General features: G+C 38.5%; 1 protein-coding gene across 2 annotated transcripts in view; it reads left to right on the forward strand.

Annotated features, from left to right (window-relative positions):
* Nucleotides 1-1,347: 1,347 nt before the first annotated feature.
* RANBP17 (RAN binding protein 17) overlaps nt 1,348-23,386 on the forward strand; it is a 240,644-nt gene continuing 218,605 nt past the window's right edge. For both annotated transcript variants that reach the window (XR_015795121.1, XM_088134974.1), the window contains exons 1-7: nt 1,348-1,494; nt 6,335-6,481; nt 8,950-9,040; nt 14,823-14,989; nt 18,779-18,844; nt 20,117-20,221; nt 21,602-21,767. Coding sequence is in view for 1 of the 2 variants with exons in the window: in XM_088134974.1 (XP_087991100.1) it covers nt 1,477-1,494; nt 6,335-6,481; nt 8,950-9,040; nt 14,823-14,989; nt 18,779-18,844; nt 20,117-20,221; nt 21,602-21,767 (760 nt within the window). In the remaining variant the exon portion in view is untranslated. The remainder of the gene's footprint in view (nt 1,495-6,334; nt 6,482-8,949; nt 9,041-14,822; nt 14,990-18,778; nt 18,845-20,116; nt 20,222-21,601; nt 21,768-23,386) is intronic.

The following is a 23,386-nucleotide window of genomic DNA, read 5'->3' on the forward strand; positions in this document are numbered from 1 at the left end:
CAGGCAGCTATGATGTATGGTAATGGGCAGTATTTTAATGAGGATAAGAATACATGCAGATTTAACCTTTATTCCTATTCACAATGAGACTTTGGGCCAGCCTGATGTTTCAGCCTAACCTGAACCTGCAGAGCTGTGGGAGTAAAACTGTTGCTTTGTTTGTACAATGCACTGAGCCACATTTTATTCTAGTATGTCGTGCAAACCGAGGCCTTGTGGTTGAGTTTACTCTGTTATGTGAATTAGGTTAATTCAGCAAACTATTTCATTTATTTAATTCTACCTCAGCTCAAGACAGCATCCGCACTCTTCATTTCTGGATTATTCCCAACAAACATGTGAAGTGGGTTGGGCAGAAAGCAAATGACTGGGCCAAAGTCACCCAGGGAGCTTCTTAGGGGCTGAGGGGGGGACTTGAACTTAGGCCCTCCCTCTGATACTTTTTCAGCACCTTAACTGCTATGCCACCCCATGGTTGGGGTGTGCAGACAGAGTCCTTACGAAGTGGTACGTCAGTATGCCAGTTTGGTGTAGTGGCTAAGATGCTGGGCTAGAAACCAGGGCGTGAAAGCCAACTGGGTGACTTTGGGCCAGTCTCTCAGCTTAACCCACCTCTCAGTTGTTGTGGGGAAAATAGGAGGTGAGAGCATTAAGTATGTATGTGGCCTTAAGCTGACCAAAAATCAAGGCAGGAGAAAAATCAAAAATAGGTCTCGAGAGCTCCTGGGAGGAAAGGTGGGATAAAGCAATACAGCAGATATTAAAGAGCAAAGTTTAGAAGAACCCAACTCTGTGCACACTTATGGCACGTATTTTCAGGGACTGCTTACTACCAAGGAGTAGCTATGTTAGTTTGTTACAGCAAACTGCTAAAAGCCGCGGTGATTTCGTACGGCCCATGCTTTCTATTCCTGCTTCTTCCTATGGGTACTATATGAAAGGAGAGAGGACGCGCCGAGGATGGCTGAGACTGGTCTCATGCCCCATGCTTAAGCCATGTTTGGATGTAGCATTTACGCGAACCCAGCCGCCGTGACTGCAAACCATGCCTTATTGCTCGGCGTTACGGGACGGATCAACTGCGGCTGATTCGCTGCGGTTGCACCCAACTCCGGGCGAACCCCGCGTGCACCGGCTTCCTAAGTCGGGCGGCGTTTTCCACCAGGGACCAAGGTTTCGCGCCACATTTCCTCCGCGTGAAGTTAAAACAAAGCGGAGGGGAAGAAATGGGACAGCTTCGGCTCGGCCTCCCCCTTCCACCGGGTTCCCGCGCCGCTTCCCTTTTCCCGCCTAAACTCGCTCGCTCCCTGCCTTCCTCCTCCGCCTATTCCAAGCCGCCGGCGGCGCGAACGCTTCCTCCCGGCGGGCCCCGCTGCCCTCCGCTTCGCTCCTCCCCGCCCGCCCGCCTGCCTGGGCACCGCAGCAGCCTGCGCCTCCCCTCCCGGCTCCTCTCGGCGTCACCCTGCTGCCTGGAAGATGGCGCTGGGCGGCCAGGTTGGTGTGCCTGGGAAGGGGGCGGCGGGGCGTTGGGCGCCCAGGCGGGCCGTTGGGCGGATAGGCCGGGGAGAGGAGGCAGGGCGGGACGGGGAGGGAAGGCGCCCAGAGCCGGGGACCGGGGCGTTGGCGGGGGGGGGGGCAGCGCATCTTCCTGGGCAGGCAGTGCCTCGAGGGGGACTGTGTGGCGGCTCTGCTTGGAGGGGAGGCAAGAAGTGGCGCTGCCTCCCGCCTGCCATCCTCCTCCTCCTCCGCTCCCCCCCCGAGCAGAAGCCAGTTGGGGGGTTGCAAGAGGAGGGTGGGTGCCGTGGAAGGTCAGTCCTTGGGGACTGGGGGGATCCCCCTGCCCGTTTGAGAGGTGGTAGAGCAGGGAATGATCCCTCGAGGAGATGGTATTTGGAAAAGTGATGCCTCTGTAGAAAGTGGTGGCTTGGGCAGGGGTCCCAGTGGTAGAGGATGTCAGGAAAGGGAGGGTCGGATTATAGAGATTCAATATACACAAACCCCAAAACCTGTGTGCAAAACCCCAAAACGATTTCTTCAGGCAAGGGAGGGCTTTGCTATGCATCGATGTAGAGCAGGTGGGAAATTTTGCTGTAGAAGCTGTGAGTGAGTGAGGAAAAGTGTGAGTATGTTACCAAAGGCATGTGTGGTGAGAGAGACCTGTTTAAGATTTTGTACTGTGTGTATTTGTGACTGATAGGAGATTCATCTGCAAGAGAAATTTCTTCATCTTAGATTATCTAGATAAAACTCTAGTTTCTTAAACAACTCTGTTTGCCTTAGTATGTGCAACCTCAAGAACCTATTATTCATAGCATCCATGGCTATGTGTTTTCTCTTCCCAAGAATGCTGAAACAAATTGTTAAGAACTCGTCTTAAAAATATTTCCCATTCTTCAGCCCTATGAACAGACAGCACATGTTATTCATCTGCTGTAGTGAAGATTCAGACAAAACATAACCCAGAGAGGAAGTACCTATTGAATTTGTAGTCAAACATTTTTTTCAAGAATTTGGTGCTCAGATAGATGGGGCAGAAAGTAAACCAATATCTGCTAGTTTATTACTGGATGGCTAGCACAAATATGGCTACATTTCCACAACCCAGGTTGGGTTTGCACAAGATGTTTAAGTGAGAGATGATTTATTAATGCTTAACCCAATTTTCAGATTCTCACGTGACAATTATATATTGACCACATGGCCAGGGTTTGCCCAAAAAAGTAAGCTAAAATGTGGTTGACTGGTTTGTGTTATCCAGGGTATTCATCTGATCTGAGTTTGTGGAAAGAAGCATAGCAGTTAATAATGATTCTTCCATTGCCCATAGATCATCTGGTTATTTTACCTTACTGGGTGTAAAAGTTAAACTTTTTTTTTCCTGTAAAAGCTGGAACTGATGGCTTCATGTGAGCTATGGGAGGCGTTTTTATTAATATAATCAGGTGTTTCTTGAAGTCTTAGTAAATTTTTTGAAAAAGGAATTAGACTGGGTGGTTGGTACAATAGGACAACGGTGCAAAAGCTCTTTATGCTAAATAAATAAGGAAGAATTATGTATGAATAATGGGGATATTTTGAGACTCAATCCATAAGATGGAGAAGTTGTGAACCCAGGAGGTGATGGTCTCTTTTGAACACAAAATGACTTCTTTCAAATGTATGGTGGCTTTGATCTGGTCTCTGGTATAGATTTGTGATGGGAGATGAAATCCATTTTACCTGGGATTTTAGTTTTGCTAAAAAACAGCTAGTATTGTACTGAGTCTTTGAGATAGCATAATTTCTTACATACCTTCTATTAGAAGATCACCTATTTCTCATACATTGTGCAAAGCCATAATTAGAGATATAAGATTTCCTGAACATTTTGAAGCAATAAAAGAAAACCTAGTTTTCTACTGGAAAAAATGGGTATTTTGGACAAAATGAAAATGTATACAATAAACATTATTTATAGATACATAGTCTGTATGTAAAGTGAAGTGTAACTTGCTTTATAAAATATAACTGATTTATGTATAAAATTGAAAAGTATAATTTATTCAAATCTCAGTTATAAAGATACTGAATTACCTCAGAATGTTTTAAATTTTTACTACAAATGGAGTTACAGTTTTTGAACTCTAAGAAATATAATGCTTCATTTTTGCCTGTTTCAGAGAAGCAGGTAGGCAAAAATTAACATTGGAAAAGGAAATAACATTGTAGTAAAACAAAGTTTTATGTTCTGAGTTTTGTCCTCTGCTGTGTAAAACAGAGAAAGCTCTAATTTTCTGAAAAAGCTAAGAAAAAAAATTGAGGGAAAGGGAACCAAGCTCAAAATACCCATTTTGTTATATGAATCACAGTTTAATCGGTCTCATTTTCTGATTGTAGAGGACTATTTATTTATGTAATAAATTTATATGGCTGCCCATCTCACTGAATGTGACTCTCGGCGGTGTACAGCCAACACTTAAAACAATGTCATAGCTGTTAAAAAAAACTTTAAAATATAAATAAAAGCAGGATTGCAGGAGAAGAACATCCATTTAAACATCATAGAACTATCATGCAGGCTCTCCATGGGATCCCTGAGGCTGCTGGAAAAACCATGTTTTTAGGGCCTTCCCAAAAGGATAACGGGTGGGGCTAACCTCACCTCGGGGGGGGGATGATGTTCCAGAGCAGTGTTGTGCAAACCTGGCCATTTTAAGATAAGTGGACTTCAACTCCACTTACCTTAAAATGGCCAGGTTTGGACAACACTGTTCCAGAGGGTAGAAGCCACAGCAATAAAGGCACGCCGTCTGGATCCCATCAGATGGAACTCTTTAGCAAACTGGACTTGCAGCATACCCCTCCTGCTGGACCTGATGGGACAGATAGATGTGATTGGGAAGAGGCAGTCTCTCAAATAGTCCAACCCCATCAGCAGCTTCTAGTAAATTTTCAAACCTAAGGCCATAGGCCATTAGTTAATAGGCCATAGCTTAGTTTTTTCCCCCCACAGCTTAACAATTTTATTAAGAAATGCTTCATGACCCTTTCTTCCCAATTTTTCTAATTAAAAAAAAATCTTTAGAGGAACATTCCCTCCATTTTTAAAAATATTTTTCTTTTTTTATGCGGAGGGAGGTTTCACATCTTTAAGCTTAGTTTTAGTTTAGCAAGTTTTATGAACCCAGTCATTGTGGCTTGTCAACCATGGTTTGTAATTTAGGCTAGTTGTGCCTTAGCTGAACTTGATTTTTACTATAAATTACTGTTAAAATAATGGATTAGCCCATTATGTGAACCCAGCCTTTTTTTTCATTTTGCCAATTTCTATTAGGCTTTTGAAAAACATCTGCATATACATTATATCATACTTAACCTGTCTTGCTTTGATTAATAGTATTTTTTATGACATGGTGGGTTTTTTGGGGGGGGTATCTCTTCATATGTTTCTTTGCAACTGCCGAGTTGAAAAGTGGCTTCATGGTTATGATTCCCCCTCCGCCAGCTTGAATGTTGGTCCAAGGTAAGTATGCAACTCCAAATTTCTCTTTGCAGGAATACTATACAGGTATAAAAAATAAGTAGAGGTAGTTGTGAATAAAGTCAATGGTCATGTGGGTTGGTGAGATGTAAGGAATAACTTGATGAAATACCTTTTGATTGGTAATCAAGAGTGCTGGTTTCAGTCCTTCCTTTTGTTCTTTTCTTAATGGCGAGAGCAATTTATATGTATGGTTGAATGCATTTTAATTAAATAATAGATTTGCATATATGTCAGGCGGCTTTAAAAAAAAACCCTAATGAATCAAATTGTAGGGTCCATTTAGCCAGCTGAGTTCCTTCTGGAACTCTTGAACTGGACATAAGCATAGCCAGTAGTTGTTACAGGGCAAATTTCTGGATGTAATGCTTACCAACCTTTTAAAGACGTTTATGTTAGTGATATATCTGAGGTGTATATTGTAATGAGAATAGTGGAGGGATGCCAGAGTAATCATTTCAGTTTTAATCATTGTCTTCTAATAATTTTTTTGATAAGCTTATCACTGGGGTAAGGATTGTACCTCAACATGCTCAATATTCAGGGCAGGAAATAATCAATGCTCAGTGAGGTCTTTGGCCAGGAGCAACTTAGTAAACGTAATTTAATTTTAACTATGTTGAAACAATTACTGTTAAATAATTAGTTTTGCCTTAATGATTTGATGTGCCTGATGATAAATATTAACATAAATACTGTGTTAATAATCTGGTGAGATGAGTAGACTAAATGCGTTTTCATTGTATGGACATAACTGTTCTTATAACTATTCTTACTGTTATCCTGTGCATCAGGGACAGAAGTGAATCGAGCCTAGGATAATGTTTGGGCAAACATATCTTATGCTTTTAATTCTGATTCAGAATAGGAAATTAGGGGAAAAGTAAATTAGTATTAGAAGCTGGCATCCATGAAGTAAATGGCACAGATTAAGTGTAACATTGAAAGTGTTGATTCTCATTGCTAACTTTGCCAGCAACCTGTTAGGCTGGGTGGGAAAAAAGCACTTATTATTTCAGATTATTAAGGAAATTTAAATGCTAAATACAGTATTTTTTGCCATTGACAAATATTGCTTGTTTCATTCTTTCCCAAGTTGTTTCATCTGAATGATAAATAAATGAATTAGTGAGTTATTGGGGGAGAATTTGGATCACCCCCTCGTTCCACTTGTGGCTTAGAAATACTTAATGTATTTAAATGTAAGCTGTCTTTATGTGTGTGCGTGTAAGTGTTCGCATTATGGAGTAGCATGAATATTAAGGGAAAATGTATATGAATGTTTAATGTCTGACATTTTATTCCTCCCAACAGAGTTTGGCAGAATTAGAAGTTCTTTGTAAACAGCTGTATGAGGGGACAGATTTAGCACAGCGAATACAAGCAGAAAAAGTTCTCTTGGAGCTTATTAACAGTCCTGAGTGCCTCAGTCAGTGCCAACTTTTATTGGAACAAGGAACAGTAAGCACTTTAAACTTTATTATCTAAGTACATATTTGTTACACCTGTTTGCTCAAATCCCCTTCTGGGTCCCAAGACCATCTATGTATTATCAAGGTACATTTGACTATAAGGTTTTTCTTTACCTATATATTTGTCATTTTTTATAATAGCAGTAGTAAGGTTGATTAGTGATGATAGACAAAGGATTGGTAAGCTTTTATGGTTTTAAACCAAAGGAGGAAGCAAAACAGAAACACACAAACACACACACATATATACACATTCATGTGAGATTTTATTGTTATCCACAGCAGATTGCAGCACCTGTCTATCTTGACAAAAGCTAAGCAGGGTCAGACTTGATTAGGACTTGGATGGTAGATAGCAGGAAAGCCTAGACTAGTAGAGTAGACTGGAAAGTTGAAAAAATATCTTAGAAGAAAGCAATGGCACACCATTTCTATATTGTTGTCAAAAAGATCACATGGATATGTTCAAGATCATGGATGTGACCTTTATATAATTTTTGGGGGAGAGGAGCTGTTGAGATTCTGGTGGGTACTGTGTGGATGACCCTGTGGTAGACAAGGAACTTTATTAGATTGGAAAGGTGATTCCCTAAAAGCTAGATGGAGCATTATCATTGATGTAGCAATTATTCCTTATGATTGTAGTGCTTGTCTTGGACAATAACTTTCAAATAATGCCCAGTAAACCAAATCAAACACTTCAAAACAGTCACACAAGCCTTGATATTTTAAAAAAATTTCTCAGTTTTATGTATACCCAAAGTGTTAATTCTGTGTACCATTTTACAGGAAGATGATTTGGTTTATATGAATGAAATAGAAGTTCCTTTGGGTAAAATGATCAACAATTTTTGGTTAATCTGTGAATTCTAGAATATTTTGTTGCTCAGAACAGAAAAAGCTCAGTTCATCTACTGAAAATATCTCTATCAAATACCTGCATATGGATTTTCAATTAGATTCTCTGACTAGGGTAAAATAGAGCCATTTGAGATGTTCTTTCTGTTCAACATGCAGTTAATCTAGTAATTAAGGCATTAAATTCTGGAAAAGGACTAACCAGAGGCCTTTGGTCCTGATGCTCAGTATTCTATTGGTTTGATGTTCCCCAACTCCCTAAACTTGGTCACATCTCTGACTTCTGCTACTTTCATACTCAGACTCTGATCATTTTGGCTATCCTTACCACCTTTGCCAGTGTGAAATGGCTGTATGAAGTATAAGAGCTACTCTAGAGTAATGTTACAACCAAGTGCTAAGCCAAAAAGATCTCCAAACCTGCAGTGGGTGGAGATGGCCCTAATTTTAGTGTCAGACCCCAAAAGCAGCTACTCTCAAACTATTTCTTTTCAGCCCCAGCCATCTCCCAGTACTGGAAGCCAGTCCTGTATGTATCACAGACTATCTTACAAAAGTTGTTTTCTAAGCTTCCTTTATCAAATGACAAGAAATAATGACACATTCTCACATCAGTGGGAATTTATAGCTACATAAAGAAGTTTGTTGGTAACTAAGGAAGGCTAAATACAGTTTAGAATTCTTGTATATCTGCTACCAAATTCTTTTGTGATTCTGTTACAGTCTTAAAGCATTCCATATGCTACAGAAAGTTTTAATAACTGCTTGAAAATTTGACTTAAGAAAAAAAGACTTAGTATTAAAATCCTTAGATTAGAGGGTATTACATTTATTTGCTTGATGGGCTACAAGGATGTTCCCTTTTAGTTTGAGATTAGCAGTCATTTTGGTAAGGGGCCTGTTGAGGGAAAGGGCACATTGCCAGCTGGAGATTCCTTGATGGAAACCTGATGACATTAGAAGAAACAGCAGTTACTCATTTTGTGTGTTAAAACCATGTTGGCATCAATGAAGCTATAAGAGAAGTGCTAATGTGTATGGGCGCCTGAAGGTCCATAAAGACACGATCTTATCTATAATATAGATAGAACATATTGGAAATAATAATATAATAATAAATATATTTATATATTATATGATTATATGTAACTATAATATATAAAGATCATATTAATATAATAGCTTAATTGTGTATTGTATCGCTATCTATTATCTGCATGTCTGTGTAGGGCAGTGTGTATTGCAAATTACAGGTACCTGCAATCATTTTATTTACAAACATTAGAACCTGCTTTTTTTTCTTATAAAAATAAGAAAGGCTCTTATTTTTATAAATAAAATGATAAATGATAAATTATTAAAATGATAAAATGATAAGGTAATTATAAAAATAAATTGTTATTTTAATATTATTTATACAGTGTTGGGTTCTTTGCTTATGATAATCTGAGAATTGTATGTTAGAACACATATGGTTCGCTAAGTAGCAAAATGCTAGAAAGAGAATTCCTTGTTGCAAGATTATCTGTTTGCTTTAAAAATCTTTAGTCTTATCCAATCATTATTGTCAGCATTTGAATTGTGTATATTTTCCTCTAGACATCCTATGCGCAACTGTTAGCAGCAACATGCCTCTCAAAACTTGTATGCAAAACTGCCCCTTTACCTATTCAGCAAAGAATGGACATCAGTAAGCATCATTTATTCTTTTCAATAGTAAAATTGTTTTTATAATCTAAAATTAGATTAGATTAAAATAACTACTAGCAATTTTAACACAATCTTTTTAAATTTGTTATTATAGTTTCATAGTTGGAGAGTGTCGATATTTCCCATAATCTTGGGTTTGTCATCTTTAGGCAATAGAAGAGATGTGTGTATGTTTGATTGTTTGTTTGTTTTTCTCATATAAATGAGAAAGTGTGAACACTTGAGCAGGAACTGAACCACATTTCTGTGAGCATCTGGTATATTCAGAGAGTTATCTTTGCAGTCAAATGGAGTTGTTTGGTGATGGTGATAGGTATCATCCTTAAAATGAAGATAGTGGTAGGTATCATACCTACCTGCTTTATAGTGTGTCACACTGAACTTGTACACAATGTTATTTATTCATGTCAAAGATTTATAAATGTTCCCAAGCTTAAAACCAGAAAAATAAAGTGAAAATAAGAGTTGTTTGGATTGGTTCTTATAACATACATATTTGTTGTTAGAGCCAGAGAAATAGTACACAGATTTCTGTGACTTCATAATTAATGTGGTAGATGTAGATTTATGCTTGGAAATCTCTTATATGCATATTATGGGAATTAGCTGTCCTGCACATTTATAGAAAGAAATTCAAATATATTGGCCAGGTTTACTTTTCTCACAAATCATAATGTGGTTTATTTGGTTTGGCTTAGTTTTTTTTTTTTCAACCAATCAAACTATTATATAATGGTAAACCTGTGTGGGGAACCCAGCAAATTACAGCTTATTCAGTAAACAATAGTTAACAAACTATTGGCACAATACAATATATGAATCCTGTCATTGTGGTAGCCTGCCAATTAGTAACAAAAAATAATTTGGATCAGTTTGAGCTATTTTGGTAAAATCAGGTGCATAATACGCTATGTAACATTTTGACTCAAAAAACAATAACTTTTGTGATAATTTCTTATGCATTTTTTTTTCTTTGTAGCTTTGTCTTCCATTTCTTTGTGCCTGATATGGAAAGTTTCTTCTGTTCTTTAGACATTAATAGTAAGATTGAGGTTCACAGACTTGAGTATGAATACTTGTCACTATAAAGTTTAGCCCTGGAACATGGAAAGGAAACATTTTACTTTAAATTTGAGGCATGCTGGCACAATTCTGCATCCTACCTAAATGAATTCTATTACTGCCTTTGACTAATCACAACTGGGGTATTGTACTTAAATTAACTTAGTACAATAGTGCAGTTGCATCAGAAATAATTGGGGTCTTATATTAATAGCAGTATAAAAGAACTTTGCAACCATTTTAGTTGTATCTGGGCTCACACCTGCAAGAGGGTAAGTTACATAAAATAAATTCTGTGTATACTTGCAGATAAGCTGAGAATTTTAGGTGCCAAAATGCACCTAAAAATTGGGTTCAGCTTAATCTGCAGATGGGCTCATCCGTAATATACAGTGCATTCGGAAAGTATTCATACCCCCTTCACTTTTTTCAATTTTGTTATGTTGCAGCCTGATACTACAATCGTTCAAATTCATTTTTTTTCTCATTAATCTACACCCAGTACCTCATAATGACAAAGTGAAAACAGGATTTTAGAAATGTCTGTAAATTTATTAAAAAGACAAAACTGAAATATCACATTGGCATAAGTATTCAGACCCTTTACTCAATACTTTGTTGAAGCACTTTCGTCAGCAATTAGAGCCTTGAATCTTTTTTGGTATGATGCGACAAGCTTTGCACACCTGGATTGGGGGGTTTTCTGCCATTCTTCTTTGCAAATCCTCTCAAGCTCAATCAGGTTGGACGGGGACCGTCGGTGGACAGCCATTTTCAGGTCTCTCCAGAGATGTTCAATAGGGTTCAAGTCAGGGCTCTGGCTGGGCCACTCTGGGACATTCACAGAGTTGTCCCTAAGCCATTCCTGTGTTGTCTTGGCTGTGTGCTTAGGATTGTTGTCATGTTGGAAGGTGAACCTTCGGCCCAGTCTGAGATCCTGAGCGCTATGGAACAGGTTTTCATTGAGGAGATCTCTGTCCTTTGCTCCATTCAGCTTCCCTCAACCCTGACCAGTCTCCCAGTCCCTGCTGCTGAAAAATACCCCAACAGCATGATGCTGCCACCACCATGCTTCACTGTTGGGATGGTATTGGGCAGGTGGTGAGTGGTGCCTGGTTTCATTTAGAATTGAGACCAAACAGTTCAATCTTGGTTTCATCAGACCAGAAAATCTTGTTCCTCACAGTCTGAGAGTCCTTCAGGTGCTTTTTTGCAAACTCCAAGCGGGCTTTCATGTGTTTTGCACTGAGGAGAGGCTTCCATCTAGCCAGAAAGCCCAGATCGTTGGAGGGCTGCAGTGATGGTTGTCCTTCTGGAACTTTGTCCCATCTCCACACAGGATCTCTGGAACTCAGTCAGAGTGACCATTGGGTTCTTGGTCACCTCTCTTACTGTGGCTCTTCTCTCCCAATTGCTCAGTTTGGCCAGGCAACCAGCTCTTGGAAGAGTCCTGGTTGTGCCAAACTTCTTCCATTTGAGAATTATGGAGGCCATTGTGCTCTTGGGAACCTTCAGTGCAGCAGAAATGTTTTTGTAGCCTTTCCCAGATCTGTGCCTTGCAATAATCCTGTCTCTGAGCTCTGCAGGCAGTTCCTTTGACCTCGTGGCTTTTGCTCTGATACAGTATGCATTGTCAGCTGTGAGGCCTTCTCGAGAGGTGTGCACCTTTCCAAATCATGTCCAATCAATTTAATTTACCACAGGTGGACTCCAGTCAAGGTGTAGAAACAGCTCAGCAACAATCAAGAGGCACCTGAGCTCAATTTCAAGTGTTGTTGCAAAGGGTCTGAATACTTATGCCAATGTGATATTTCAGTTTTGTCTTTTTAATAAATTTACAGACATTTCTAAAATTCTGTTTTCACTTTGTCATTATGGGTACTGGGTGTAGATTAATGAGAAAAAAAAGATGAATTTGAACGATTGTAGTATCAGGCTGCAACATAACAAAATTGAAAAAAGTGAAGGGGGTCTGAATACTTTCTGAATGCACTGTATACTCACGCATAAGCCCATCCATGGATAAGCAGACCCTCAAATTTTTAACCAAAAGATCATGAAAAATGTAGGTTGGCTTATCCTTGGGTGGAGTATTTTGGTTAAAAATTCGAGGGTCGTGTTATCTACATGAGTATATACAGTACTTTCTTCCTAGGAACCTCAAAATAGTGATTTTATAAGTTCTTTTGTTATATCCCAATAGAAGATAATGTAAAGAGAACTTCTCTCATGGTATCCAAGGCTCCAGAGTCACACGGACAAATACCACTAGAGCAGTGTTGTCCAAACTTGGCCACTTTAAGATGAGTGGACTTCAATTCCCAGAATTCCCCAGTCAGCATGGCTGGCTGGGGAATTCTGGGAGTTGAAGTCCACTCATCTTAAAGTGGCCAAGTTTGGACAACACTGCACTAGAGGATTAGTTCCTTGAAAATTTATTCTCTAGGTTGGATGAGGGAAGTAGTAAAAGAAATCCTAAACTTGGGGAAGGTAAATGTCCATTTGGACATCTTAATATCCTGTTTAAATGAAAATGAGTGGCTGTAGCTATGCTAATTTCTTATTTTCATAGTTTTTTTTAATCTAAGTCCCTGATTCCGTATTAAGATTCATTAATTGGCAGGGCTGTTTAGATAATGGCTCTGTTGGCATATAATGTTAAATCAAGATTTTGATGTGTGTGTTGAACAAATCACAATAGCTCGGTTTGCATATAAGACAAACCACATTGGGAGGGTTTCAGACATGATACTAAACAAAATCACATTATTTAATTCATTTATTCTATTTATTCACTTACTCTACAACTGGTCCAGAAAGCAACAGTGCACACAGTCTTGGGTGCCCCTTGCTTTGCCCATATTTATATTACTATTATACAAACTGCACTAGCTACCATTTTTTTCTCAGTGCAATTCAAGGTGCTGGTTATCATCTTTAAAGCCCTGCATGGCTCAGGACTAGATTGTGAAGCCACCTCTCCCTGAAGGTATCTGCTAATTCCACCAGGTCAGATAGGGTGCGCACATTCCAGGTCCCTTCCCTTAAAGGTTGTCACCTAGCAGGACCTAGAAAGTGTTCCTTCTCAGTAGCAGCTTCTGCCCCAGGGAACCTCCGTGCCCCCCGAGATCCAGCGGGACTTAAAAAGTTGGCTTTTCCCCCAAGCATTGGGATCAGATGAAGCTGGAGCCCAATTACTGTTATTGGGGAATATTGCTTGAGGGTGCAAGGCGATTTTTTTTAGGTTGGATTTTTATTGTCTCTTACTTGTTTTTATTGTTGCTGTGAGCCACCCAGAGGTATGGTATATAAGATGGGCAGCTATATATGTTTTCTAAAATAAGTATATACATACATGATTATTCTATTTGTATACTGCTGAATAGACTCATGGCAGTTTATTAATGAACAACCCAAGATTGTAACAGTTAAAGCATCCACAGTAAATACAAATAAATGGAAGCAGCTGGTAACTAATCAAAGTTAATACAAAGATAAAAGATAATAGCAATAATGAAAAATATATAAGCAAACCATGACAAAATTAAATATTTTTTATGATTAAATCATTAGTATAAGTAATTCAAAGTGAAATAAAAATGGTGACAACAAACTAGTCAGTGAAATACTTAAAAGCTGAAATAATTAATATTCCGAAAGCTGTTGAATAGTACCATATTCAGTGGCTTTCAGAACATTAGAAAGGATGGAATGAACCATGATGGCTTAACATGATATATAACCCAGCCACTGAGTATTTGTATTCAAAGGAAAACTTTACAGGTAATCCTCATTAACAACTACAATAGGGACCGGAAAATTGGCCGTTAAGTGGGGCGGTCATTAAGCAAGTCACCATGTGACTGGACCTGATTTTATGACCATTTTTACCATGGTCATTAAGTGAATCATGTCATTAAGTGAATCACATGGTTGTTAAACAAATCCAGCTTCTCCAGTGGACTTTTTTTGCCGGAATTCACTTAACGACCACATGATTCACTTAACAACTGTGGCAATTCACTTAATGACTGTTGTTAAAAAGCTTGCAAATTATGATCACATGACTGCAGGGGGTGGCGTGATGGTTGTAAGTGTGAGTATAGGTTGTAAAGCACTTTTTCCGAGGCTGTTGTAACTTTGAACCGTTATTAAACAAATGGTCATTAAGTGAGGACTACCTGTATTTAGGGAAAGTAGTGATGTACTGAAATTGAATATGTCATACACTTTTAATTAGGAAGCAAAATTATATGCTAACATAGCTAAGCACATTAGGGAGCCACTGAGCCAATCAAAAACATTTGGTTGACTACCTCTCTAGATTTTACCCATAAAGAAACATTGAACTGGATGTATATGGCAGTAATTCTGTATGGAGAAGTCATAAGGCAGTTTGGTAGGCAAAAGAATGAATATATCAAATAGTATATTGCAGTTTGCTGAAATTTTAATGCTGTAGTAAATCCTTTTAGAAAGAATTAAGGAAGTCTTGTCCAAAATCTCTATTTTTTTTTTTTTAGTCATTGTAGCTGTTGAAACTTTATAATAGTGTTTAAAATATTTTTAGTTTTAAATGGAGAAAGTAATTACGTATTCTGCACATTTTTATGATCTGATTTCCTTCATTTACCATACTTTAAATTAGAGGATTGTGTTGTCTTTAAATTGTTATTTAATTTTTTTGTATCTTGGCACAGGAAACTATATACTAAACTATATTGCATCTCGACCAAAATTGGCCCTTTTTGTGATTCAGGCTCTTGTTCAAGTAATTGCAAAGATCACAAAATTAGGATGGTTTGATGTTCAGAAAGACCAGTTGATTTTTAGAGACATTATTGCTGATGTTAAGAAGTTTTTACAGGTAAGAAAGATCGAATGTTTGTTAAAAATAATTATTAAAATATGTAGAATATTTCCTATAGAAATTGCAGGCTGTCTTTTGCACAAAGGCAGTTTCTTTGATTTGAGGCACATGCATACTCTCCCTTCCTGTGCATACATTTTCACAATGCCCATAATGCAAACATAGACCTCTCTACCACACACACGTAAGCATGCACAGAACCTTTTACATGTTCATTTGAAAATAAGCCCTTTATGCTTCTTACTGGAAATTGCAGATAATCCCTTTAAAAGAATGGCAGAATAAACTATGGAAGTATGCATCAATGTCAAAAATAATTTTGTAGTTAAAAAACAAGTCTGATACTAAATTTAATTTAATCTGGAAACTATTTATGGACTATAATTCTGCACAAGGACTTGTATCACATCCATAGTTTAGGCAAGATTTTGCATGATAATAAGGACAGGGTTTCTCAGATTAGAAAGAAATTCCTATTAATTGTTCTGATTTATTATTCTTATTATATTGGCAGCCTTTGCTAATTATTAATTTGATTTTGACAATGTTTTTGAAGTGCCAAATTGATGTAATATTATCTTTATATGCAGTACTAATGTAATATTACTTTGAAAATTCTTATTCTATTTTATATGGCTTCTAAATCTCTTCTATTTCTTTTTTATTTCTTTTCTCTTTTTTTTCTTGGTTGGCTTTCAAGTATCGGTTAAAATAATAATAAAAAACAAAAAGTAAGCAATAGTTACCATGTCTGAAGATTTAAAATTTCACTTTAAATTAAAGAATTTACCTTGTAAACTTCAGCAGCAAACCTAGTAGCTATTTGTGGGTTATTACAATATTTGACTGGAATGATTTGCACTGAGGTGTTGGAGATCTGTAGCTAGTCAGAGTAATTGGCTGTGAGCTAGATGGACCAAAATAAGGCAGTTTCATGTGTTTGGAAGAGCAAACAGATACCTTCCTAGAAGTTGTGCAGAAGTTAGTCCAGTTTCTTTTCCACATATATGCATGTTCTTCTAACTCCTACTTTCATTAATAGGCAGACGCTGCTGTTTGTTATAACATACAGTCAGGTCCAGAAATATTGGGACATCGACACAATTCTAACATCTTTGGCTCTATACCCCACCACAATGGATTTGGAATGAAACAAACACAATGTGCTTTAACTGCAGACTGTCAGCTTTAATTTGAAGGTATGTACATCCAACTCAGGTGAACGGTGTAGGAATTACAACAGTTTGCATATGTGCCTCCCACTTGTTAAGGGACCAAAAGTAATGGGACAGAATAATAATCATACATCAAACTTTCCCTTTTTAATACTTGGTTGCAAATCCATTACAATCAATCACAGCCTGAAGCCTGGAACGCATAGACATCACCAGACGCTGGGTTTCATCCCTGGTGATGCCCTGCCAGGCCTCTACTGCAACTGTCGTCAGTTCCTGCTTGTTCTTGGGGCATTTTCCCTTCAGTCTTGTCTTCAGCAAGTGAAATGCATGCTCAATGGGATTCAGGTCAGGTGATTGACTTGGCCATTGCATAACTTTCCACTTCTGTCCCTTCAAACACTCTTTGGTTGCTTTTGCAGTATGCTTTGGGTCATTGTCCATCTGTACTGTGAAGCGCCGTCCAATGAGTTCTGCAGCATTTGGCTGAATGTGAGCAGATAATATTGCCCGAAACACTGCAAAATTCATCCTGCTGCTTTTGTCAGCAGCCACATCATCAATAAATACAAGAGAACCAGTTCCATTGGCAGCCATACATGCCCACGCCATGACTCTACCACCACCATGCTTCACTGATGAGGTGGTATGCTTAGGATCATGAGCAGTTCCTTTCCTTCTCCATACTCTTCTCTTCCATCACTCTGGTACAAGTTGATCTTGGTCTCATCTGCCCATAGGATGTTGTTCCAGAACTGTGAAGGCTTTTTTAGATGTCGTTTGGCAAACTCTAATCTGGCCTTCCTGTTTTTGAGGCTCACCAATGGTTTACATCTTGTGGTGAACCCTCTGTATTCACTCTGGTGAAGTCTTCTTTTGATTGTTGACTTTGACACACATACACCTACCTCCTGGAGAGTGTTCTTGATCTGGCCAACTGTTGTGGAGGGTATTTTCTTCACCAGGGAAAGGATTCTTCGGTCATCCACCACAGTTGTTTTCCGTTGTCTCCCAGGTCTTTTGGTGTTGCTGAGCTCACCGGTGCGTTCCTTCTTTTTGAGAATGTTCTAAACAGTTGTTTTGGCCACGCCTAATGTTCTTGCTATCTCTCTGATGGGTTTGTTTTGTTTCTTCAGCCTAATGATGGCTTGCTTCACTGATAGTGACAGCTCTTTGGATCTCATCTTGAGAGTTGACAGCAACAGATTCCAAATGCAACTAGCACACTTGAAATGAACTCTGGGCCTTTTATCTGCACATTGTAATTGGGGAACTGAGGGAATATCACACGCCTGGCCATGGAACAGCTGAGAAGCCAATTGTCCCATTACTTTTGGTCCCTTAATAAGTGGGAGGCACATATGCAAACTGTTGTAATTCCTACACTGTTCACCTGAGTTGGATGTACATACCCTCAAATTAAAGCTGACAGTCTGCAGTTAAGGCACATTGTGTTTGTTTCATTCCAAATCCATTGTGGTGGTGTATAGAGCCAAAGATGTTAGAATTGTGTCGATGTCCCAATATTTCTGGACCTGACTGTATAATCTCTGCCCGTCATTCCTTCCTCTTGAAATGATAGGGTGTTGCGGTGCCTGACCTCTGAAACAACATTCTCCCCAGATATTTATAAGGTCCATAATCTGTCCTTAATTGAGCCTTAAAGACCTGACTCTTCCCTGAACCCTGGGATAGGGAGTATGGCAGGGCCCCTTTTTGGAATAGGGTGGTTGAAGGTTGTTTTTATTGCTTTCTCTGGACATCTATTTTTGATGGTTATGATGTTTTTATTATTTTTAATATTGTGTGCCACCCAGAAGTGTTATGGTGGCTTTAGGAAGTTGACAAATAAAATGCCTATATGGTATGGGCCTACCCTACTGTTTTCTGATGTTCATTTAATATTCTCATTATTTTGAGAATATTAAAATCATAAGATTTAAATATGTAAATGTGATTTTGAACCATATACTGGAAATTTAGGATTTATCAATGTATGAAGAACCATGGTTTTATAATACATGGAGTATAATAAAAAAAGATTATTCCCTTATGATGGAACGATTGCTCTGCCCTTGATTTACAGTATAATGGAAGAAAAAAATTATTTCATTTGGTCAAGTTTTAATGCCATATTTAAAATCTGAGTTATTATACAACTGATTAATGTACCTTTATACTTTTTTCCTCCCTCCTCTCCCTTCCTCTTCCCTTTTTTGTTTTTGTTTTCTGTTTTCTTCCTTTTTGTATTTTTTTTCTTTTTGGATATTAAAGCAATAAATAATTGTAGATTTAAGCATCAGTCATATAAAGGGATTTTTTTTCAATATTTAGAACATGTTTTCTGGACATTGTACTACACAAATTGTTTCATTAGTGCATCTCTAAGTAATTATATGCAACTGTATGCAACTAAAAAGGTTGCTTTGTTGTGTTTGCAATTTTTGGTGCTAAAATTGACACATTCAGAAAGAGAAAAATGTATACTATTTAAAGAAATGCACGTATTTTTGTTTTCTGTGTTTGTACTGAGAAGTAAAAATGAATTATGTGATTGATAACATGAATGCTTGTTCTGAAGCCTTTATGAACTCTTCTGTTTCTGTTATAGGGGACTGTGGATCACTGCATAATAGGAGTAATGATTCTTTCAGAACTAACTCAGGAAATGAATTTTGTAAGTGCACTTCTATTCCTTGGTATTATTTTGTATTGCTGCCAGATTATTGTCATAGTGTTTTGGAGAAAGGACTAATGAAAGGGGAAACTATACTACAAATAGGGTAAAATGACCAAAGAGAAACTTTCTATCAAATGAAGCTTAAAAATGGATTGTTTCAAAACTTACTGAGTGAAGAAAATAGGATCAATTCTACTGATATTATAATAATCTGAAAAAGGAGCAGGGTTTGTGTTAGCAGCAGGATCTTTGCGCATTTACAAAACCCAGTAAGCATCCAATTGTTCATAGTGGTTACTGTATGTGCCCTGCTATTTCTTTTCTTCCTTTTACCTAGCCTCCAGAAGCATCAAAAGGGACGGTCTCATTGACAGGCCTGCTACTATGTCCTCCACTTTAATTGACCCATAATATTATGATTGTTTAAATTTGTTATAGCCGCCCACTCCAACGTACTCAGGGTGGTGTACAAAATCAGAAAACAGTAAAAACAATTTAAAACATAAAACAACGTAGACAGGCTGGACTGAAATGGTCATAACAGAAAGAGGCAAGGGACTAAACCTGGGACCAAAGCCAGGTTTAAGAGCCTTTCAGAACCTCGGGAGGATGCTGTCCATATCTCTGGGGGTATGACAATATTTAATAGAGGGGACCTGGGGCTCACTCGCTGTGCCGGAATGTACTGGGCAGGCAAGGGACACATCAAAGCATAGCTCCAGATTGATGTTTTGCGGAGGTTGGGGATTCACAAAGAGGTGATGGAAACGGCACTGAAACAGTGCTTACCCATTGCTGCTTGTCCCTGCCTGGTTCAGCCAATAAATGATTAAAATTCCTGGCTACCCTCTGCTGCCCAAAGTGAACATTTTGCAGATTTTGGTGGCTTTTACTAATGTGTCTTCGCTGCCATTACCGCCGTTGCTATTTTCAGGATTTTCTGTCATCAGCATGGAAGCATTCAATGATGTTAAAGGCTCTGTGAAACCTGCTTCCAGTTTTGAAAAGGATAATTGAAACAAAGTGTCTTTTCTGTTGGTTGTTCTGCTGCTTTCGGATAATCTGCTCATATCTTTCTTCTCTCATTCAACATGAGTATTTAAAAAGAAAAAAACTAAGGCATTGTTACAAATTGTACAGAATGTATTGGGTGAATTAGAAATATTAATACTTCTGCTATTCGTAATAGTGCATTTTATGGGCAAGTGGTAAGCACCTGCAAAAACTGCTTCAAATTATATAATGTCCAAATGAAAACCTTTTTTTTAGATTGATTATTCAAGACCTTCATCAAAACATCGTAGAATTGCTACCTCTTTCCGTGATACTACTCTAAAAGAAATTTTGATGCTGGCGTGCTCGCTGCTGAAAGAGGTGGGCCCAAACACTAGCCATATTATAGTGGGATTATTACTTTACATCATCAGAACAAAATTTCGTGGTATTTTATTCCTAGAATGACTCATGGACATATTTTTTTTAGTGCGAAACATATGCAGCTAGATTAGTACGCAATGCATGGTGAGAAAGTGATAAATGAATGTTTAAGATTGGATTAAAGACTCTTAGTATGTATTCCTATCTTTGTGAGGTCAGTCTAATATAAGAGAGTTGTTGCTTTTAAAGACTCTGTACCAGATATATAAGCTAGGAAGGCTGCCTTATTAAACCACAATATGAACAAACAATTTGTTCATGTTTACTCCTGCTTTGTGTAATTAGATAAATCAGGCCGATTGTCTCTATGTGGAATGCAATAATTGTAACAGATAATATCCTTTACTCCAATGTAATTGTGAGAATTTTATATTGGCACGTATAGTCCCTGAAATAGGCTTATATCAATGAGATTCACCATAACTCCTGTTCTGTGAATGCTCTAGAGGAGAGTAAGGAAGGAGAATGTTATTTTTTCCCAGTACAGGTAGTCCTTGGTTAATGACCACTCATTCAGTGACAGTTTGGAGTTATGATGGTGCTGAACGAGTGTGGTTATGACCGGTCCTTGAAATTCTGGCCATCCTAGCACCCCCACGGTCATGTGATTGCAATCTGGGCTTTTGGCAGCTGGCTTCCACTTACGGTGGTTGCAGCATCCCGCGGTCACATAATTGCAATTTGTGATTTTCCCTGCCAACTTCCCACAAGCAAAGTCAATGGGGAAGCAGCAGGGAAGGTCACAAGTTGCTCAGGTAAGTCTCTCCCACCCTCTCTTAGCCTTATTCTGCTTGTGACATGCCTCCCTGGCCTTGCACACCCTCTTCCACCTGGCAGTAGCCACTCCACGTCCCACTGAGTTTGTACCTCCCCGGCCACCCATGCACCCCCTTGCTCCATTTCCCACCCAGCAGCAACCACTTACCTGCCTGCTGGCCTGCTTGCAAACCACCTGGGACTTGCAACTTTCTGCTGGCTTCCCCACTGACTTGGTTGTTAGAAGCCAGCAGGAAGTTGCAAGGAGGTGCTTGCTTAGTGACGGGATTGCCACTGCTAAGTGATGCGGTCATGTGATGTTGCGCTATACAACCACATTGCTTAGTGATGGGAATTCCAGTACCAATTGCCATTGGAACTCAAGGACTACCTATATGTTTCTGTCTAAATCTCTGCATTGGCTGCCCAGAATTGAGACATGAGAGTGATACGTATTGGAACTCTTGATGTATTGTATTGGAACTCTTGATACAATGACATTACATTGCTTGTTCAGAAATATGAATGTTACTGAACCACATTTTTTTGGCTTGGATTTAGATGTTGGCAAAACCATTAAATCTTCAAGATCAACAACAACAGAATTTAGCAATACATCTTCTAAAGCTTGTCCTCAATTGTCTTAACTATGATTTCATTGGGAGTTCAGCGGATGAATCTGCAGATGATCTGTGTACTGTACAGATTCCAACAAATTGGAGATCAAGTAAGAGAATAATTAGTGCTAATAATCTAATGTACCTTTTTCTAATGTGCCTTCTAGATGTGTTTGGATTCTAAAGTAGTCATCCGATAGAACTCTTTAGGGTAAGTAAGGGATTATTGTTATCTGCTGGAGCCTGAAAAACATAATTATGATAGATTTGCAAGACACTTTGAGGGTGAAATCATTTTTGTGCTGACTTGAATGTGGATTTTGATGCAGTTTATGTAGTGCACAGCTTAGTCTAATTACATGGGATCCCATTCAGTTTTTGAGATTTGAGCATATAAAGCACCAGCTTGTAGCCATCTGGCCTATCATATGTTGTCTTGACACTTGTCCATCTTGTCATGTCCTTGGTTGATAAGATGGATCTCAGGAACATCTTTCATGATAAGTGGTGCTGATAGGTTAAGGGAAAGAATGAACCCCATCCTGAGTCCAGAGGATTTTGCCATTTCTTACCCAGTCATAAATTCCTCCCCTTTTGGGGAGCAAGGTGCTTGAAAGGGTGGTGTCTGTGCTCAGAAGACACCAATGCTCTGGACATTTTTAGTCTGAGTTGAGATCTGATTTTTGGACAAAACCAATCATACAGTAATTACCCTGATGAAACCTAAGGAGGCGGAGGGGCTCTGTGATCCTGCTTGGTTTTCAGTGCTTTTTGATACCATCAGCTGTAGTATCTTTGTGGACTTTTTTTGGAATTGCTGGCATTTGTGTAACAGTGATTCTGCTCCTGTTTGCAGGGGCAGTCAGACTCTCCAGGTAATATCCATGGATCCTGGGAGCTATGCTTTGTAGTGTCACAGGGTCCTGTTTTATCCCAGTGCTTAACATCTATATGAAACTGATGGGGTCAGTTTGCCTTCCTAAACTGATGGGACCATTTTGGGTTAGGATTAATTATACTATTTTGTCTGCTAAATATTTGTGTTTTATTTTGAATTGTTGTATTTATAATATAGGGGTACGTTATGGCCTAGTAATACATAGTTCCTTGCAACCAAAAATAAGATATATTCTAATTTACAGGTGCTTCCTTTACTTTCGTTTTCCCCTGTTCTCTTTCCTTTCCAAATCTTTCTGAGTTCCGTATTACTGTCCTCTTACTTAGTTGGACTAGCTTTTATAATTGCTTAGTTGGGAAAATTCTTCTGAAGAAGTTAAGGAGAATCCATATAAAGGCTAACAGTGAGATTGTTCCTATTCTTCCTTTACTTGAATAGAATGCTACCTTTTTTTTTTTGCTGAATAAACTGTTAGGTTATTCTCCTTTTGTCTCATAGAGTTGAGACAACTGAAAGAAATAGTAAAGCAATCTCTTCCAAGGGGAAATTAACAGCAGAAGGCGATTTCTCCCCATAATGACAAAATTAGAAACACTTTGTTCTGTTGGAGTAGATTACCCTGGTATTTTATCTAGAGCTTGCAGGTCATGCAAAGTTTTGAGAGCAAATATTGTCCATTTGACATTGAAACATTTCAGGCCCACACTAAGCTACTGATTCATATTTTGACAAAATAATATATCCCATGAATGTTTGGGTGGTTATTGGAATACACCGTATATCTATTTGTTTCCATATAGCTTATATTCATACTTGTGTATCTAAGGAAAC

This window comes from Python bivittatus, unplaced genomic scaffold (assembly GCF_059951505.1).
Source record: "Python bivittatus isolate LINGU-HERP-01145 unplaced genomic scaffold, Pbiv_v1 ctg000020_np1212, whole genome shotgun sequence".
NCBI classification, from domain to species: Eukaryota; Metazoa; Chordata; class Lepidosauria; order Squamata; family Pythonidae; genus Python; species Python bivittatus.